Source organism: Triticum urartu, chromosome 2A, assembly GCF_056163025.1.
Source record: "Triticum urartu cultivar PI428250 chromosome 2A, HENAU_Tu73, whole genome shotgun sequence".
Taxonomy (NCBI): domain Eukaryota; kingdom Viridiplantae; phylum Streptophyta; class Magnoliopsida; order Poales; family Poaceae; genus Triticum; species Triticum urartu.
This window is the reverse complement of record NC_141874.1, coordinates 91,242,065-91,262,361: the sequence shown is the minus strand read 5'-3', so window position 1 is coordinate 91,262,361 and position 20,297 is coordinate 91,242,065. Positions and strand designations below refer to the sequence as shown.

Here is a 20,297-nt window from a genome sequence, read left to right as displayed (position 1 = left end):
GTAAAACGCGATGATTTCTTCTCCGTGATTTTTCTCTCCCTGAAACTCAATATATGGAGGTGGAGTTGGAGTCGGAGAGGCAACAGGGGGCCCACGAGGTAGGGGGGCGTGCCCCCACCCTCGTGGAGAGACGGTGGGCCCTCGGGCCTTCATCTTTGGCAGGTATTTTTCTTATTTTCTGAAAAGTGGCTCCGTGAAGTTTCAGGTCATTCCGAGAACGTTTGCTCCTGCACATAAATAACACCATGGTAATTCTGCTGAAAACAATGTCAGTCCGGGTTAGTTCCATTCAAATCATGCAAGTTATAGTCCAAAACAAGGGAAGAAGTGTTTGGAAAAGTAGATACGTTGGAGACGTATCAGGGAGTTAACCCCAAACTTTGTGGTGTTCGGAGCTCAATCATTGTGGTGTAAAGCTCCGGGCAAGCATCGGGGTCTCCAATTAGGTTGTGGAGATCGCCCCGAGCAATTTGACGGGTTCCGGTGACCAACCCAAGGGTTGCCAAAGTTTACGTGTTCGGTAACCACCCCCAAGGCTTGCCATTTGTACGGGTTCGGTGACCGCCCTCGAGGGTCCCTTAGTGGAATCACGACATCTTGCATTGTGTGAGGGCGTGAGGAGATTACAGTGGCCCTAGTGGCTTCTTGGGGAGCATTGTGCCTCCACACCGCTCCAAACAGAGATTAGCATCCGCAAGGGTGCAAACTTCGAGATACATCGTCGTCTCCGCGTGCCTCAGTTATCTCTTACCCGAGCCCCTTTACTTATGCACTTTACTTTGTAATAGCCATATTGTTTCTTGTCATATATCTTGCTATCACATAGTTGCTTATCTTGCTTAGCATAAGTTGTTGGTGTACATAGGTGAGCCTAGTTGTTTTAGGTTTTGTGCTTGACAAATTAACCGCTAGGTTTATTCCGCATTTGTTCAAGCCTAAACCGTAAATATTTTAAAACGCCTATTAACCCCCCTCTAGGCGACATCCACGATCTTTCACCCTTCGTCCATGGCCCCTGGTCTCTCACAATCAGACATCTCGGTGTGGGACCAAACTACCTAAGGTAATCACGAGAAAATTGATTCTCCCATGCACGGGAGATCCGATGCGTGCATCCATCGTTGGTTGTGCTGGATATCTGATTGCATGCAAACTATGCTTCATCATATACGTATAGCTGTTTGCATTAATATAGCATCGTATCATGTCAATCCACTTAAGGTTGGTCGTAATGGCAAGTATCATATACTAGTATCATGCATATGATTACTAGTGTATGATACTACACCCGTAGTGCATAGTATCATACGTTAGTATTATGGATGACTTTGTTTATTAGCATGCATGACACATAGTAGCACAACATTTAATATGACATGGTATCATGATAGGATACTCAACAATCTCTTTCTTCATTTAAACCTATGCCACATCATCAAATTTGCCTAGTTGGCATGCATGATACTATTTATGATACTCCCATTATGACTAGCCTAAGGCCAACTCCACCTCGCGACCCCATCTTATCCGGGTGCGTCCGTTTAGGGTAGAACGGACGAATAGCGCGGCCCAACACGCGGCCCCAAATGGTCAAATGTCCGGATTCCATCCGTTTTCGACCCATCCCCCGCCCAAACTTGCGCCGAGTTTGGGGTGAAACGGACATCGCGCGGACGGGCTCGCCGCACGTCATTGTCCTCCCATGGCCCGTCTGTAGGGGACACTAGCAGTCCCTTCGCTTCCAACGCCTCCACCCCTCTCCTCGCCCCGCCCCGCCGTCGGCGCCGCCGCTATTCTCCGGCCGTCTCCTCACCGCGCAGCTGCCGGCCGTCCATTCCAAACCACGTCCGACATGGCCGCCACCACGCCCACGCGTTCGCCGTAGTTTTGGCCGTCGATCGGAGGAGGTTTGGCCGTCGCCGTTGTTGCCGCTGGCAAAGGGGATACGACCGCCGGTGACGTACCACGGCGGCCGCGGCAGCTTCCGACGAGAGCTCCAGAGCGGCCAGGCCGGCAACCACCCCTGCTGCGTCAAGGTGATCATCGCGGCCTCTTTGCCACCACGACCGCAAGGTGTTCGACACTTTGCCCACAAAGGTATGGATAGTGGAGATGAGTTTTTCTTCCACCACTTCATTTGTTCATCGGACGATTCATCGTTGGATGATGAAGATCTTGTGGTGGCTGCACTGGTCGTTCACGACCAGATTCAACGGCATCTTCCTTGGTACAGGGGATCAGTCCCTGGCCGTGCTCCCAACCTGAACCGCAACAGGGAGAGAGGCCACGCCCTGCTCTATGCCGATTACTTTTCCAACACCCCGCTCTTCAAGCCGGATAAATTTTGTCGCCGTTTTCGAATGGCAAGGCATGTGTTCAATCGTATCCGAGAGGGAGTGGTTGCTCATGACCCATACTTCGAGTGCAAGACGGATGCCCTTGGCAAGCTTGGATTCTCCTCTTATCAGAAATGCACCGCGGCCATCCGCATGCTTGCATATGGAATTCCAGGCGATCTGGTGGATGAGTATGTGTGTATGAGTGAGACAACATGTCTGATGTCAATGTACAAGTTCTACCAGGCTGTGATCGAGGTGTTTGGCCCTGAGTACTTGAGGCAGCCAACTGTTGCTGATACAGAGAGATTGTTGGCGACCAACGCAGCTAGAGGCTTTCCAGGCATGCTTGGCAGCATAGATTGTATGCACTGGGAGTGGAAGAATTGTCCATTTGCTTGGCAGGGCCAGTACAAGGGGCATGTCAAGGCGTGCACTGTCATATTAGAAGCGGTGGCTTCGCAGGATCTTTGGATATGTCGTTCTTTCTTCGGCATGGCAGGTTCTCACAATGATATCAACGTGCTGCAGCGTTCTCCAGTCTTCGCAAGGCTTGCAGAAGGCCACTCCCCACCTGTCAACTTTGAGATCAACGGCCACCAGTACAACAAGGGATACTATCTAGCTGATGGTATATATCCTCAGTGGTCAACTTTTGTGAAGACAATCTTGAAACCCCAAGGTGAGAAGAGAAAGAGATTTGCCCAAATGCAAGAGAGTGCTAGAAAGGATGTGGAACGTGCTTTTGGTGTGCTTCAATCCCGGTGGGGTATCGTTTGAAACCCTGCATTGTCATGGGATGAAACGAAGCTTTGGGAGGTGATGGCTACTTGTGTGATCGTGCACAATATGATCGTCGAGGACGAGCGTGATGAGAGTATCTTCGACCAAAGATTTGATTATCAAGGTGAAAATGTTGATCCCCTGCACCAAGAACCGGCCACATTTGAACAGTTTGTCCAATTCCACCATGAGCTGCATGATTGGCACACTCATTTGGATCTTCAAAATGACTTGGTTGAACACGTGTGGGATCACATTGGCAACCAATAGATGTATTGATTCATTTTATGTTCAGTCAAGACAATTTCGATTTGGTTGTAAAATTATTTTATTAGAAACAATTCCAATTGGGTTGTAAAACTATTTTTATTTTCAGAAAAATATTTGGACGTGCAAACTAGTTTTGATATGAAAATATGGGCATTTTTGGCCCAGACGGATAGGATGGGGCAAAAGGATGCGGCCGCGCGCTGGGCGCACGGCCACCGCATCCCAGGACAGGACCCGGGCACGACCCCATCTCCCTACCCAAAGGGACAAAATCCGGCCAAACCGGACGTCCGTTTGGGGTCGCGCGGTGGAGTTGGCCTAATGCCATGCATGTGTCCCTCTCTCTTTGGTGCTCACAACAGACTATCGCACATGCATGTCTGACAACATCTCTATCTTCCTCTCAAATTCCATCATTTTAGTTTCCTTAACAAAATTTAATTTGTTCATATCTTTAAAACCAAAACTCCTTTTCTAGAAGTTTTATATATTTGAACCCATTGCGTCAAGACCTTTAGAACAAGATCAATCTTGGATAGATTCTAAACACGTTAAAATTTCAATGTTTTGATACACTTTTCACTAAATCTATTTCACTAATTAGAATTTGTTTAATGATTACATCAATATTTGAAATGAATTTTTAATGAGTGAAATAAAAAATGAGTGAAATTATTTTATTGAAATTAGTGAAATTGTTTATCTGAATTAAGCAAAATTACTTTTATCTAAATGAGTAAAAGCAGTGTTTGAAATGACTAGAATCAACATTTTGAAATAAGTGATTATTTTAAGTGAGTGAAATATGTTTTTTAAATGAGTCAAATCAGTTTTTTTAAATGAGTGAAATATGTTGATGAAATTTAAACTCGTTTAAAATATATTCAATATTAACCTTGTCTTAAGGATCATGTCGTTAGGAATTCAAATATATAAAAATATTTTAAAATGGAATTAATATTCAAAAGATATCGATGAATTAATATCTCACAAGAAAATATAATGCTAGCTTTTGTATAGAGACTGGGTTCGGCACAGGGACGAACTTTGCATTACTTGGGCCATGTATTCTCAATCAATGTTGACGAATAGTATCTAGACGTATGGATAGGGTATTGTACAAAGAGTGACAGCTAGACCATGCACGGGACCTCCCGTGCGTGCATGGTAGAAAATCCAGTCTCAACGTAATCACTAGCAGTACTAGGTTTTTACAAACTACCGACTATTTGTTTATATTACATCGATTACAGATTGCATTCTAATTTTAGTATTTTTGCAAGATATGGATCAAACTTTATGATAGGAACTTTTGGACTGAGGCTATATACTAGCATAGAATCACAAAAGACAAAATTCAGAAGACTGGTTAGAAGTCTATTTATTATTTTGAAGTTTGACATGCTTGAAAACTAGAGAAAATAATAAAGCGTCACTCTAGTATCAGAAATTTAATCTTGTTGAGGAGAGGTTCCGCTCATTGGAATGCAAACTTCTAATCAAAATATAGTGGCATGAGTAGAAATCTGAACGATTGGAATGCAATCCCCTGATCGAATATTGTGGCACGAGTAAAGATTCTGAATAAGCTAAAACAAAAAACAAACCATATGGTATAATATGTTATCATATATCTTTTGTGACATTTGTTGTTACTATCTTCTTCGCCCCCTCTATGGTCAAATCCTGGCTCCGCCCCTGCTTCTTCGACTCCGTCCAAGCCGAGCCCGACCAGTCCTCCTGCCGTAGCCGTCGTACACGCCATCGGACTTCGCTCTTGCCATCATCGCCGTCCTCAGCCACTCCCGCCTCCGGTGTCTAGATCCTTCCAGCAACATGTCATTCTCGTCGGTATGGACTGGTTCCACCTCACCCCTCCCCTCTTTCTAGGGTTTCACTGGTTGGTCTCGCCGTTGGTGTGCTCTTATGATTCTTTGACGGCCTTGTGTAATCTAGTTCTTGGTAATATGCTTGGGTCACTGTCAATCAATATGTGTAGAAATATGTTTAGTTTTTCTAATATGCTTGGGTCACTGTCAATCACCGTTGGTCTCATCATTAACCTAGCATTTTTAGTTTCTTGGAGTTCTTGATTTATGATTTATGTATCCTAAATCAATCAATCAATCCAAATTGTTTGGGGATCGGATTAGCTGCTCATGGATGGAAGAGAACGAATTGTTCTTGACTCCTTTGCCGCGGAATCGCATACAGTAGCAATACAGTTCGAGACCTCATCAAGAACTGGCCCAGCTGTACAAGCTGAAAGTCTTCAAGGCCGAAACTAAGCTGTGATCAACTGTACTACACAGAAGCTGTAACCTTGTTGTCCTCTAGCTCCATTCTAAATTAGAGCCACGTCGTAACAAGTCTTGAGCCTGGGGTAATTAATTATTGCATAGTTATTTATTTGATGGTCCCTCGCGGGCGACTCGGGGGAGTCTAGGGTTTTCCCCCGCCGCCTCCCCCGCCCCCCTCGCCGCCACCGGAGACGACTGCCGGGAAAGCCTGCACGGGCGCTGGAGAAGGTGGCGGTGGCGTCTTCGGCGCTCCTTCTTCATGGAGGCCATCGGATCCAGGGGCGGCGGCCCCTGCTGGCGTGGCGTGCGGCGTGCCTAAGGGTTCGGCCGTGAGGACGGCGAGCCGCAGGCATGCCAGATCTGGTGGTATTGCCCCCTCCCTTCCATGCATCCCTTTCCAGTCCCCGGTTCGGTTTGGATCTTGCCGGATACACCTCCGATGTGTTTTGGTGGAGCAGATCGGTGTCCGAGGGAAACCTTGGCCGCCTTGGCTGGCCGGCAGCGGCGACGCGGCCTTTTGGCGCCGCTTTCCTCCTTGGGGGCGCTGCTGAGGGCACCATCTCTCCACTCCAACCCATGTCCGGGTGAAAGCCCAAGATCCAATGCGGATCGGGCGTCGGCAGCGCCCCGTGCACCGTAACCTTCCTGGAGGCGGCGCCAAGGACATTGGGATCGGATGGGAGGGTCTGCAGGTGAGGGGTGGGGGTGTGCTACCTCCCTTTCGGTGGAGCGGTGTTTCTTTCTACATATTCTTGGCGATGGCTCTTGGCGGCATGGAGCAGCGGAGGCTTGGCGTCAGATGTGTGGTGACGGACACGCGCAGGAGGTCGACGCTGTCTGGCGTCATGGTGGCGTCGGCGGCAACGAGACCGGGCAAGGCCGATGCAACAGTACAGCTCTGAAGATGGATATGTGGCAGGTGATTGTGGCAGCCTCATACCCGGCAGGCGTCCTGGTTGAGGAGCACGTCGGACTGGTGGGTGCCCATACCCGGCAGGCGTCCTGGTTGGGACCTCGGGTCTTAGATGTTAGGTTTGGCTGCGAGGTCTGTTTGGTATTAGGCCCAGACCATCAGCGCCTCTTTATCAGTTAGATAGGAGTAGCGACAGAGGTTGTTGAGATGGTGGCTTTGGTCTTACTGTTATACGACTTTGTAAGGTCTTATGTTAATAATTAATAAATTGGCCGTATGCATCGTCTAGATGCAGAGGCCGGGGGTATCCCTCCTTTTCTAAAAAGAATTTATCTGATCTCTTCATCTTTACTTACCGTGATCCATCTTATAGACGGTTTGATTTCTTCATGCACAGATGGAATGGTTGCACAGTTATATATATCTTGGAACAATGTGATCGATCGTCATCCGGAAATGATCATGATTTGACTCTACTTACTAAAAGTCCTTACCCATGTTGTGCTTGAGTTGTTTTCTGAAATCACGGCCACATCCTCTTTTCTTTAAGATTCATATGTAATGTGACATTGGTGATCAATTCATCCTCAAGAACTTTTGATGATCTAAGGGAGAAAGGAAAAAAACGTCTAATTGATGTATGCTGATGCGTCTTTCTAATTTGTAGCCGTCCTTGGATTATATAACCCTTAGACCAACGGATTTGTTTTTTATAGGTACCTGAGCCTTGGCCGCCGCCTTTGTGGGATTCCATCAAGACTCCAAAGTTTGGTATGCCTTGTATTTACTATGGTTTTTTAGCTCTCTAATTCTTGTCATTGTTTGTTGATTGCTTCGGTATTAGTTTTGAAATGAAGTCATGGGGTATAGATCATATTAGGAAGAGAAGAGAAGAAGATGATGATATGGTCCTTTTCATTCTTCCATTATTGCAAAAAAACTAACAGCACATATATGCAGATTGCTCTTGGTGTTGTTTTCTTTTGCAAAATGTCTTGTAGAAGTTCTTTCATATTTCCAGCTTTGGCATGGGAACAGTAACTTAAAACAATTCAGTGTTTGACTAGCTTAGAATCAACAACCAGTCTTGCATATTGAATGCGTGCTTCTGAGCTAACATCATTATCATATTGAATGAGGACAAGCTCCATTTCAGATTTGATAACACGGCATTCAGATGTGGAACTTGTCAATCTTGTCCCCCTTTTGGGGAGCCCTGCCCCTCCTTATATATGTTGAAAGGGGCGGTTTACATGTGAAGTCCTATTAGAATTAGGACTAGTCTATCTCTAATACAAACCGGATACAAGTCCAGGTCTTAGCTCCTTGTAAGATAATGTTCCTCATGCCTTTCCTCTTAAACCGGCCCACCGTTAAACGTGAACCGGCCTTCTGGGCTTTGGGCCTTGTCGTCCGTCGATCCCGCGCGCCGGATTACCATGAGTCAGAATGACCAGGTGGGTTGCTTGTAAACCGCCAGGTCAGGGCGGGTTGCCAGTAACTCGCCAAGTGTCAGCGGGGTCTTCAGATAAACCGCCAAGTCCGGCCGGGTTAACTTCCGGCCGGTTTACACCACGGGGTATATCCCCGACATTAGCCCCCAAGTTTAGCTTGGATTTATTCATGGTAAACTTATGCTGCAAAATAAACACAAGAACAAATTTGACAGGTTATGCTCTGGGTTAAGAATTTTTGTAAACCGGTACCTGATCATCCTTAAGTCCTTATTATTTCCTCCTTCTGGGAAATCCGGGTCAACAGACCAGCTTCATAATCAGTTTGCCGACATTGGCTTGTCACCGAGAAATATTGTGAAGAATAACTCCTTTGACTCAGCTCCGCCGGTTTGAGAAATATGGATCTGAAAATACTTATCTGATATTCAGCCGGTTTGAAGATGTAAAACTTGCCGGTTTAATATTCCCAAAATGGCCGGTTTATAAATATTGATGGCGCCGGGTCATAATTGTTGTCGACACCGGGTCATGTAATTGATCTTCCTGATTTGCTCAAAACTAATAAAATGAAGATGTTCCTCCTTTATATGCATAATACCTGTAGCCCCCCAAGTCTTAAGAGGAGAACATAGTGATAACTTAAGACTTGCTCCAATAAGTGTTTCAACCTTGAAGAAATCCGGGTTGTTCATCTCAATCATATAAACTGAATACTCCATACATATAGCCCCCAAGTGTCGGGTTGTCATGCTTGCAGCAACCTGGAACTTGCAATTGCTTATAAAAACTTCAATCAGTGTAGCCCCCAAGGGCCGGGTCATTATGCAATAATTAGCAGGGACTTTATAAATATAATCATGTAGACTTGAGCAGTGATGTGTAGCCCTCAAGGGCCGGCTTAATAAGATAATACTGAACCGGGACTTGATATATACTTCAATGAAAATAACATCTTATAATGTAGCTTCCATCGTAGGGCTTGAACCCACGTCCACAAGGTTAAGAGCTTTGTGCTTTACCAACTGAGCAATGGATCCTTCAATATTATGGACGAAAACTTGTGTACCTTGAATTGTTGACAGGAGCAATTGGTAGCCCCCAAGGGCCGGCTCATTATAATATGATGAGTCGGGTCTTCAATAAGACTAGTAAAAATGACTTTGCATTAGCCCCCAAGTGTCATGATGCATGCTTGCAGCGACATGAGACTTGCATGTAATCTCAATTTGAATAATGTAGCCCCAAGTGCCGGGTTGTAAGCCTGCAGCGACTCGGGACTATTCCTTCCATTGTAGAATAAATCATATCCTTTGATAAAATAATAGACATTGCGCTATAGCGACTTTGAAAACTTTAATAATAAAAATCCAGCCATGTTGGCTATTCAAGATAATATAATCCGGTATGAAAACCTTATTCATTCAATATCATAATGAAATTTCAGCCAAGTTTGGCTATTTGAATAATATAACCCAATGATTTATAAGCACATGATTCCAATGGCGCAATCCAAATATATACTGGCGACTTATAGTCCAAAGCCAGGCCGGTTTAATAAACACCGGATCATACTACCGGTTTAATAAACACCGGTGATTTATAATCATGCTTTATTCAACCTGTTTCTGCATACAATAAGTTTAAAGTGTCCTGGCGGTTTACCACCGGACGGGTCATAATGCCCAACATATAACCTGGGTTTATAACCAAGGCTGCATTTAGAATAATCAAATATGAAATATATCATACCTGTGACATTGAATCACATCGTTGGTTTACCAACTTCTTTTTTAGTAAGGGTGATAACCCAAATCTCGAGTACTGATAACTCCTTCCATATTGTGCCGGTTTATGATAAAACCGTGCCGGGTTGTGATAAACACCGTGTTACTCCATAAGAGGATGTTAACAACAAGGATCAAACCGGGCAAATAGTCTCCGGATTGACGTGAACTGTGTTCCGTCAATTGATTGGTTAAAAAACTTTGTCGGTTTAAAAAACGCAATAAAAAGCAAAAAAAAACCCCTTCAAAGAAAAGTGTAAATCAAATGCAATGACAAAACCGTTGCAAAAAAAAAGGTTTATTCGAGCTGATCAGATGGTGTTACCATGGCCGAACACGACCAAGCTCCCGTTAGGTGTAACTATGGTTCTAGTCAGCCAGGTCCCCAAATGAAACCGTGGCATTTATGCCGATCAAGTGGCATGGTCATGGTCCGGGTTCGACCAAGCCCCCAAGTGATTCTGTGGCCTTAGGCCGATCAAGAGGCATGACTGGTTCAGACGTGACCAAGTCCCCAAGTGATCTGGTGGCTCTCGCCCATCAAGAGGCGTGACCATGGTTCAGACGTGACCACAAGTCCCCAAGTGATGTTGTGGCTTTACGCCTATCAAAAGGTGTTGCTATGATTCGGATACGACCAAGCCCCCAAGTGATCAATAATATGATAAGCCAATAAGGCAGGATATCCATGTTTGAACCGCGCATCATGGTAGCAGGTCCTCTTCGGCAATTTTTAACTTTTGCAAGAGATAAATTCTTTTTTGAACCGGGATCTTGAACCGGATATTGAGAGCTTCAAAGCTTTGTGGGAGACATCTTTCCCTTGAACCGGATTTTAAACCGGAATCTTCATTTTTAGCCGGAAATTTTCTGACGGCCTTTAAACTCGAATTTGCGAGAAGTTAATTCCTTTTTGAACCGGAAATTCTTAAACCGGATTTGAGAGCTTCAGAGCTTTGTCGGAGAACAAATTTCCCTTGTACCAGATTATAAACCGGAATCCTTTTCTGATGACCCGAAACTTTTTCATTGAGCCGGGATTTTGTAACTGTCATATACTTTCTAATCCGGAAATCTTCTGACAGCACGATGTGAATCCGGGACCGGGTTATCTTTCCCTCCAACGTATTGGGGTTCTTGACTTCACTGAAAACCGGCAACGTTTGCTAAGTCATATAATTGTAGCCCCCAAGTCTCAAGGTGACTCGAGGAGTTGGCTTGAGATTCTCCATATTTGACCGTGATATAAACCGGCATAACTTGTATATCATTGGTGTTGATAGTACGATGTGAATCCACAGAAGGTTGAGGTGTCTGCGGCGGGTTGTAAATGATCCCGTATGAGCTGTGTCAGCAACTCGGCCAATGGTTCCTTCCAACTGGTGATTTGAAGTTAACCAAAATTGTAGTGGCGGCGACTTGTGCACCCAATAAACAGCTCATGCAGATAGGTGTGGCCCGGTATGTTGATGTATACCAGACCGCGAGAGACGGATGACAAAGGCGGCCGCAGCTTCAGAGACGGCACAGCCAAATGAGTCGGCCGCGGCGTAGTAAGTCGGCGCGGACGGGAGAGTCGACCGCGGGAGTTGTAAACCGGCGCGGACGGAGAACCGGCCGCGTGTTGATGTAAACCGGACCACAGGCGGTTTGCGCGCGTCCGATGAGCAGTGCGGAATGGTCAAAAGCCAATATATAATGACGCCAGTGCGCGCTTCATATGCATGGTGTAACACCAATGTTGTGGCGAATAATTGTCCTGCATATAAAAATATGCAAAACCAACGTAATTGTTCTTTTTACAAAAACAATATATGTCAAAAATAGACTTAGATAGATGTCACCTGATTTGCTCGGACGAGGGATGAATCGGTTGCGGTGTTGTAAGCCCGACTGGGTGAGTCGGCCGCGGTGTTATGAATCAGCGCACACGGGTGCGGACTGACGAATCGGCTGCGGACAGCGGTAATCGGTGCAGGCACGAGAGTTGTCCTCCGCGTTGTAAACCGGTGCAGACGCATGAACCGCCATGAAGGTAGATGAGCGAGCCGTCCGTGGTATTATAAGGCGGCGCAGACGGGCAAGTCTCCATGGTATAACGCCACTTTGTAATGAATAATTCTCTTAGTATTTTTCGGATGTTGATAGCGAGGCCAGCGAGGTGACACGGCGACCCGTCCCTATCGGGTCAAACCCCGTGTTGCAGACAGAGTTTGAGCTACTAGGCTCATGTGGGTACGTATGGATTTTTTCCTTTTGATTCCACTGGAGTACTCACTGTTTGATGATTCCTCTTCAATTGCTGAAGTGATTTGATTACCGTCAAAAGTATTGTTTAACTCGTAGCCACGCTTGGAGTCGTACTTTGGTGTCTGAGTGCCGCTGGAGCTTGGAGTGGAAACGTCGCATGTCCACGCCATGAGCCACGTGGGAGGCATAGATCCTCTTGTCCTTTTGTGATGATGTGAAGTAGTAATACGACCCGGAAGTAGTACTAGCAACACACCGCCTCATAACAGCAGCGACGCGCAATAGCCTCCCGAGAAATCCATCCGGCTTTGGATTAAACTGCTTGTCGGTCACGTCAAGTCGACGATTTTGCTGGATTCTTCATCAGAACGAACCTCCTTGGTCTTAGCGTCTTACGTGTCCAGCCAATACTAGGTGCTGTAGAAACTTGCCGTCTTTGCTTTCTCTGGTGTTTGACGTCTGTCAGTTTCGACGGATCATCGGATGGCGGCGGCAGACGCGAATATCTTAACCCTAATTCTTTTTAAACTTCAATCTCATAGATTATAATTCTAAACTGATGAACTTGAAGCTGACGCATATCTTTTCTTTATCTGAACAATCACGAGCTTCTCGTAACCCTGGAAAAGATCCTTCCAAAAACTCAACACCACCGTGCGCAGGCCCCACGGTGGGCGCCAACTGTCGTGGAATTGTCACGGCAGATGTCCTTAGTGTCAGGACTTAGTCGCGAGGCCAACGCATCTATTTGGTATCTTGAGAGGGGTTGAGCGGGACGAGAGACGCGAGGTTTTACCCAGGTTCGGCCCCTCACGGTGGAGGTAAAAGCCTACATCCTGCTTCATTGATATTGATGATGATGATCACGGTTACAAGAGTGCTCTTATCTCGAGAGCTATTGTCTAAACCTAACTTGTCCAAGGTTGTGGAACTTGTCAATCTTGTCCCCCTTTTGGGGACCCCTGCCCCTCCTTATATATGTTGAAAGGGGCGGTTTACATGTGGAGTCCTATTAGAATTAGGACTAGTCTATCTCTAATACAAACTGGATACAAGTCCAGGTCTTAGCTCCTTGTAAGATAATGTTCCTCATGCCTTTCCTCTTAAACCGGCCCACCGTTAAACGTGAACCGGCCTTCTGGGCTTTGGACCTTGTCATCCGTCGATCCCGCATGCCGGATTACCAGTGAGTCAGAATGACCAGGTGGGTTGCTTGTAAACCGCCAGGTCAGGGCGGGTCGCCAGTAACTCGCCAAGTGTTAGCGGGGTCTTCAGATAAACCGCCAAGTCCGGCCGGTTTAACTTCCGGCCGGTTTACACCGCGGGGTATATCCCCGACATTGAGCACATGCTCCTGACTGTTCTTTCAAGTATAAACAAGCATGCTCATCTTTTTTTTTCTGTTTCAGCAGGTTCTCAGGCACCATAGGAAGCACTTTTGGCCACTCAAAAACTGGATGATCATGACATCGAAGGAGCAACTCATCTCCATTACAACATCATTTTTCATCCTTTCTTGATCTGCAATAATACTCAGCCTTGTTTGGTGTAGAAAAACATAATTAGTCCTTAGCTATTGCTCAAGTAGACATGCGTTGCATTATCAGATTTTTTTTTTCAAAAAGGGGGTTTGCCCCAGCCTCTGCATCAGAACGATGCATACGGCCATATGTTTATTAAAAAGCAAAGGATCCAGTACAAATCATCCTGTCACTATTAAGGAACAAATAAGACTCATCAAGAGCTAAACCGAAGAATAAGAGCCACAACTGACCGGTAAACTGAGATAGGAACACTAAATTTCTATCCTATTACATGACCGCCATCCAAACCGGTTGAAAATAGTCCGAGCTACCATCTCCCATCGGGTAGATCCAGTAACCAAACACTTCATGGCCTCCGTCGGAGTGAGTAGCGACCACATACGGAGCAATGTAGTGGCCCGGAAAATAACCTGCAAAAAATGAATATTTGTTGTTCTGTTAAAAACCAAATCATTTCTGCAGTTCCAGACTGCCCATAATAAAGCACATACTCCTACACGAATATGTCTCGTTGTTTCGATATCTATCCCATCTAGCCACCTCCCAAATAACGCGGTGATAGAATTCGAAGGAGCAATGTTAAATGCTATGTGAACCGATCGCCACGATTTTTTTGCCAGAGGGCAATCAAGAAAGAGGTGTTTGATAGATTTGTGTTGGTCGCAAAAGCTACATCTTGTAGATCCTGTCCAATTGCGTTTGGCCAAGCTATCCTTAGTTAAAATAACTTGTTTATGCACAAACCACATAAACACTTTGATTTTCAAAGGTACTTTGACTTTCCGAACATGCTTCGAACGCGGAATCGCGCTAGAATTGATAACATCCAAATACATGGATTTGCCGAAAACTCTCATTCTTATTTAGTTTCCAGCATATCCTATCGGGCTGTTGAGTCAGCTGAATATCCATCAGTCTTCTCACAAGATGGAGCCACGATTCCCAACGGTTTCCCACTAGCGTCCTCCGAAATTGTATATTAAGTGGAGTGGACTGCAACACTGTTGCAACATACGGGTCTCTACGTTGAACAATGTTATATAGCGACGGATATTGGAGTGCGAGGGGCGTCTCCCCCAGCCATGTATCCTCCCAAAACCTCGTAGTGGTACCACTTCCAACTATAAACCTAGTCATGTTGAAAAAGAGTGATTTAATTCTCATCAATCCTTTCCAAAAAGGCGAATCAGTCGGTCTCACTGTCACCTGGGATAAGGTTTTAGAGTGAAGGTACTTGTTACGTAGGATCTGCGCCCAAGTGGCCTCCGTCTCTACAGAAAGCTTAAACAACCACTTGCTAAGAAGACATCTATTCTTCACCTCCAGATTTTCAATACCTAGACCTTCTTGGTCTTTCGGCCTGCAAATGATATCCCATTTAGCAAGTCTATACTTTCGTTTTAGTTCGTCACTATGCCGGAAGAAGCGTGATCGATAGAAGTCTAGCCTTTTCCGGACTCCAACCGGTACCTCGAAAAAGGATAGGAGAAACATAGGCATACTTGTGACAACCGAATTAATGAGAATTAATTGGCCTCCATATGACATCAGCTTGCCCTTCCAGCAGCTGAGTTTCTTCTCAAATCGATCCTCAATGCACTTCCATTCTCTGTTAGTCAGCTTACGGTGGTGGGTCGGTATACCTAAATATGTGAATGGTAAAACCCCCAACTCACACCCGAACAATTGTTTGTATGCCTCTTGGTCATCATTAGCTCTTCCAAAGCAAAACAATTCGCTCCTGTGGAAGTTAATCTTTAACCCTGTCAATTGTTCGAATAAGCATAACACCAGCTTCATGTTTCACGCTTTTGCCAAATCATGCTCCATGAAGATGATAGTATCATCAGCGTACTGTAATATGGAGACACTGCCATCCACTAAGTGCGGAACAAGGCCACCTACCTGGCCCGCATCCTTAGCCCTTCCTATGAGAATTGACAACATATCGACCACTATGTTGAATAAAATAGGGGACATCGGATCTCCTTGTCTCAGACCTTTGTGTGTTTGGAAGTAGTGACCTATATCATCATTCACTTTTATCCCAACACTCCTTTTTTGCGTGAAAGATTCTACCTAATGTCTCCAGGCGTGATCAAAACCTTTCATACGCAGCGCCTGTTGGAGGAAAGGCCATTTGACCTTATCATACGCTTTCTCAAAATCTACTTTGAAAACAACTCCGTCTAGTTTTTTCGTGTGAATTTTATGGAGTGTTTCATGTAAGACAACAACCCCTTTTAGGATGTTTCTGTCCGGCATGAAGGCAGTCTGGGACGGTTGAACCACAGAGTGAGCAATCTGTGTGAGTCTATTGGTCCCGACCTTGATGAAAATTTTGAAACTTACATTAAGAAGACAGATTGGCCTGAACTACTCAATACGAACAGCCTCTGTCTTCTTAGGCAGTAAAGTTATCGTTCCAAAATTTAATTAAAACAACTGAAGCTGTCCAGAGAAAAAAATCATGGAACATCGGAAGCAGACCCCCTTTGATAATGGGCCAGCACTTTTTATAAAACTCCGCCGGAAAACCATCCGGCCCTGGAGCCTTATTGTTCTTCATTTGTGAAATGGCCTCAAACACCTCTTTCTCCATAAATGGGGCAGTTAAAATATCATTCTCGTCCGCCACATGTTGAGGGACATCCTCAACCATGGACTCATCTAAGGACACAAAGTTATCCTCTGGAGGCCCAAAAAGTTGCTTATAGTATCCTCTTGCATTATCAGATGGATGTAAACATCATCAAAGGGCAAGTTATTGTGTGGCTATGTTGCATTATCATTGTTGCAAAATTATGTCGTGAATGTGATCCAAAATTATGTTGTTGTTGTGATGATCTGCAAAATTATGTTGTTGCAAAATTAAGTCACGCAAAATTATGTTGTTGTTGTTGTGACGCAAAGATCACATTTTAATTTTAATTATCCAATAATCTTTGTCCCAAAATTATGTTATGGCTGTGGTGAAGTGGTGTTGTTATGATGACATATTGATTCTAAATCATGCAGAATTATGTAGTTGCTGTGATGATCTACAAAGATCACATTTTTTATTTTGATTATCCAATACTCCGTCCATTCCAAAATATAGTGCTTCCTCTATTTTCGTGCTTCAACTTTGACTATAAATTTAACCAACGAGACCGACTGCGGCGGGAGCGAAAGTTATATCAGTAAATTCGTATTCAAAAGAAGTTTTCAATTATATAATTTTTTTCTCCTGCCGCAGTTGGTCTCGCTGGTTAAATTTATGCTCAAAGTTGGACCTCGAAAAACGCGGGTGCACTATATTTTAGAATTGAGGGAATAGTACAAATTAAGGCAATCCCCCCCTGTGAAACAATATTTGTATGTGCAAGGGAATGTGGGGGATTTCAAAGGATTGGGTGAAGGGAAGGGGATCACCAAATCCCCTACAATCCCCAACTCCTTGGGGGCTGAAAAAAAGCTTGTGCCAAACAAGGCCTAAAGGATGTTCGAAAATTGTTTTCATGCTCAGCAGCAAAATGGTGGTACAGAATAATCAAACACGGTACAAATTTCAATCCTGGTACATTATTCAAAATTTAATTAGAAAACCCAAACAAAAAACTTAGGATAAACCACAATTCCTTAGGAGCATATGTCCATCATCGTCTCGTCTTGGGACGGCGGCAATTCAAAGACGCGTGGCGAGAGCAGAGTGGGACGGTAACCCCGATGGATCATCCATCGCCATTCGTATGATATTGTAGCCGTCTGGAGCTGTTTGTTCCACTGTAGCAATCGACCGTGGTCAGGAATGGACGACCTCGTGTCATACTTGTGCAAGGTGTCGCTGCGCGTGTAGCAGAGTGTCTCATATTGAAACCACGCACTCCACGGTACCCTGCTCCACGGCCTTCGGGTGTTGAAGGGATGTTCCACTTCCACGAAGAAGCTGTAGCGCAAATCCCAGTGCGGCTCCTTCTCGCTGTCCGATTCCTTGTTCTCCATGCTCATGACCCAGAAGCGGATGGCCTTGGGGCGACCACCGCTGACCATGTGTGCGGCGAGGCACAGACGCCCCTTCAGCTCAAAGGCCAGTGGATTATCATATCGATATGTCACGAGATCGTTCGGGAGAGGGTAAACACGGCACGTCTCGGCAAGCACGTCCACTACCAGTACTCCGGCAGCCTCCTCTCCCATGGGTGCATTCCAGCCTTTGGTGACCACGTGAAGTTTACCATCGATCATCACTGGCGCTGAAATGCTGTTTCTTCTGTTTGGTGGGCGAGAGGGTGAGAGGAACGAGTCTTTGCGCCACCCGCGGGCGTCACCCAAGGTGTAGACATCCATGTCCACCCGCTCTTCAGAGGAGTACGAGTATGGCGGAAAAGAGAAGCGGAACAGCTTGTACTCGTTGGTGGGCGGACTGAACCCAAAGACGAAGAAATACACATGGTTCTTGTTGCTGAGCGGAGGGGCCGTGGGAAGCGCCAGCGTCTCGCCGGTGACGGGGTTGCACACCACCGCCGGCGCCTGACCCGCACCGTGAAGTGGATCCTGAATTGATCGAAATGCAAGTGGACCTCACTTACAAAGAGCATCTGATCCGCATTCTAGAAGAAGCTGAACGTTGAACTCGTCAGAAGGTTATCAAGTTCGTCAAAGTGCAGTTATCGAATCATACTGAAGATGAAGCCACTTGGGAATACGAGGATAATCTTCGTGCGGAATACCTCGATCTTTTACCTTCTACCTCTTAATTCTCGGGATGGGAATTCCTTTAAGAGGAGGAGAGTTATAACACCCCTATGTAATGAGCTACAATAACCCTTTCTGATTAAGCTAAATCATTTTGCTAAACAACGCTTGATCATCTTGATCAATATCTCATTTCAAATTTCACTTTGAATTCAAATTCAAAGCATAAGTGAAATAAAGAAATTCATAAACATGAAAACAAAAATGTCCAAAGTGTTGCAAATAATCACTGGATGATTGTCATGGTAAAAATATATTTTATAAAATGGTTTAATGCTCTAAAACAATTAAAATAGAGAGCAGAATAATATTTTTATTGCTTTTAAATTATAAAAAATTCCAAACTAATTTAAATAAGTGCTAAACTTCCTGTGGCAGTGGCCTAATTTGAAATACTAGATTAGGTGCAAGTTTTATATTTTATAAAACTAAAATACTTTTGTTTTAAAAGAAAAAGAAAAAGAAGAAGAAGTGGCACTTTGCCACGGCCCCGCACAGTGCCAGGCCAGCCCAGCAGCCCAGCCTGCCCCTCCCCATTGTCGTGCACCCCGCTACAGGGGGAAGTCAACCGAGGCGACCGAGCGCGTCCCCACCGGACCGCCTCGCCGTCCCTGCCGTTGAGGGGATAAGGGCGACGCCTCGGGCTCCCCTCCCACTCACCTCGCCGACTCGTCCACCCCCCCTCGCTCTCGCTCTCCCTCTCGCGCTCTCTCCATTCCTCCAGATCCGCAGCACCCGACCGCACTGCCGCCATGGCCGTTGACGTCCACGCGCCCACTTAGCCTCCCGCCGTCCCTGCTCATGCCAGGAGGGCCGCTATCGACCACTACGTCGACTACGACCACCAGCTGGAGCCGAGGACCACTGCGACGCTGCACCGACCGCTTCTTTTTTGCATGTTTTTTTACATCATAGGAAATCAATACCAAACGGAGTCCAAACACAACGATACTTTTTGTGGATTTTTTTTGGAACCAGAAGACATCCAGTGGGCCAAAGAAGTACTGAACAGGGAGCCTGCTACCTCTTGAGCATACGTTGGTTTTCCCTTGAAGAGGAAAGGATGATGCAGCAAAGTAGCGTAAGTATTTCTCTCAATTTTTGAGAACCAAGGTATCAATCCAGTAGGAGACTACACGCAAGTCGCCTAGTACCTACACAAACAAATAAGAACCTCGCAACCAACGCGATAAAATGGGTTGTCAATCCCTTTGCGGTCACTTACGAAAGTGAGACCTGATAGAGATAATAGGATAAATATTGTTGGTATTTTTGTGGTATTGATTGGAAAATAAAGATTGCAAAATAGATAGTAAACTAGAATTGTAGATTGGAAACTTATATGATGTAAAGTAGACCCGGGGCCATAGGTTTCATTAGTGGCTTCTCTCAAGATAGCATCTATTACGGTGGGTGAACAAATTACTGCCGAGCAATTGATAGAAAGGCGCATAGTTATGATGATATCTAAGGCAATGATCATGAATATAGGCATCACGTCCGTGTCAAGTAGGCCAAAACGATTCTGCATCTACTACTATTACTCCACACATCGACCGCTATCCAGCATGCATCTAGAGTATTAAGTTCATAAGAACGGAGTAACGCATTAGGCAAGATGACATGACATAGAGGGATAAACTCAAGCAATATGATATAAACCCCATCTTTTTATCCTCGATGGCAACACACACTAGTAGAAAACAGGGCTATGGTCCAGGCCGGCTCAGCCCATTAGTCCCGGTTCAGTGTAGAACCGGGACTAATGTGGGCATTGGTCCCGGTTCGTGAGCCCAGGGGGCCGGCCATACCACGTGGGCCATTGGTCCCGGTTCGTCTGGACCTTTTGGTCCCGGTTGGTGGGACGAACCGGGACCAATGGGCCTCGCTCCTGGCCCACCACCATTGGTCCCGGTTGGTGGC

At 45.5% G+C, this 20,297-nt stretch overlaps 1 protein-coding gene across 1 annotated transcript; it reads left to right on the top strand.

The window, feature by feature from the left end:
* Nucleotides 1-2,099: 2,099 nt before the first annotated feature.
* LOC125547082 (uncharacterized) lies at nucleotides 2,100-3,116 on the top strand. Its single transcript, XM_087540942.1, has one exon. It carries the CDS (start codon nucleotides 2,100-2,102, stop codon nucleotides 3,114-3,116), a length of 1,017 nt encoding a protein of 338 aa, XP_087397068.1.
* The last annotated feature ends 17,181 nt before the right edge of the window (nucleotides 3,117-20,297 follow it).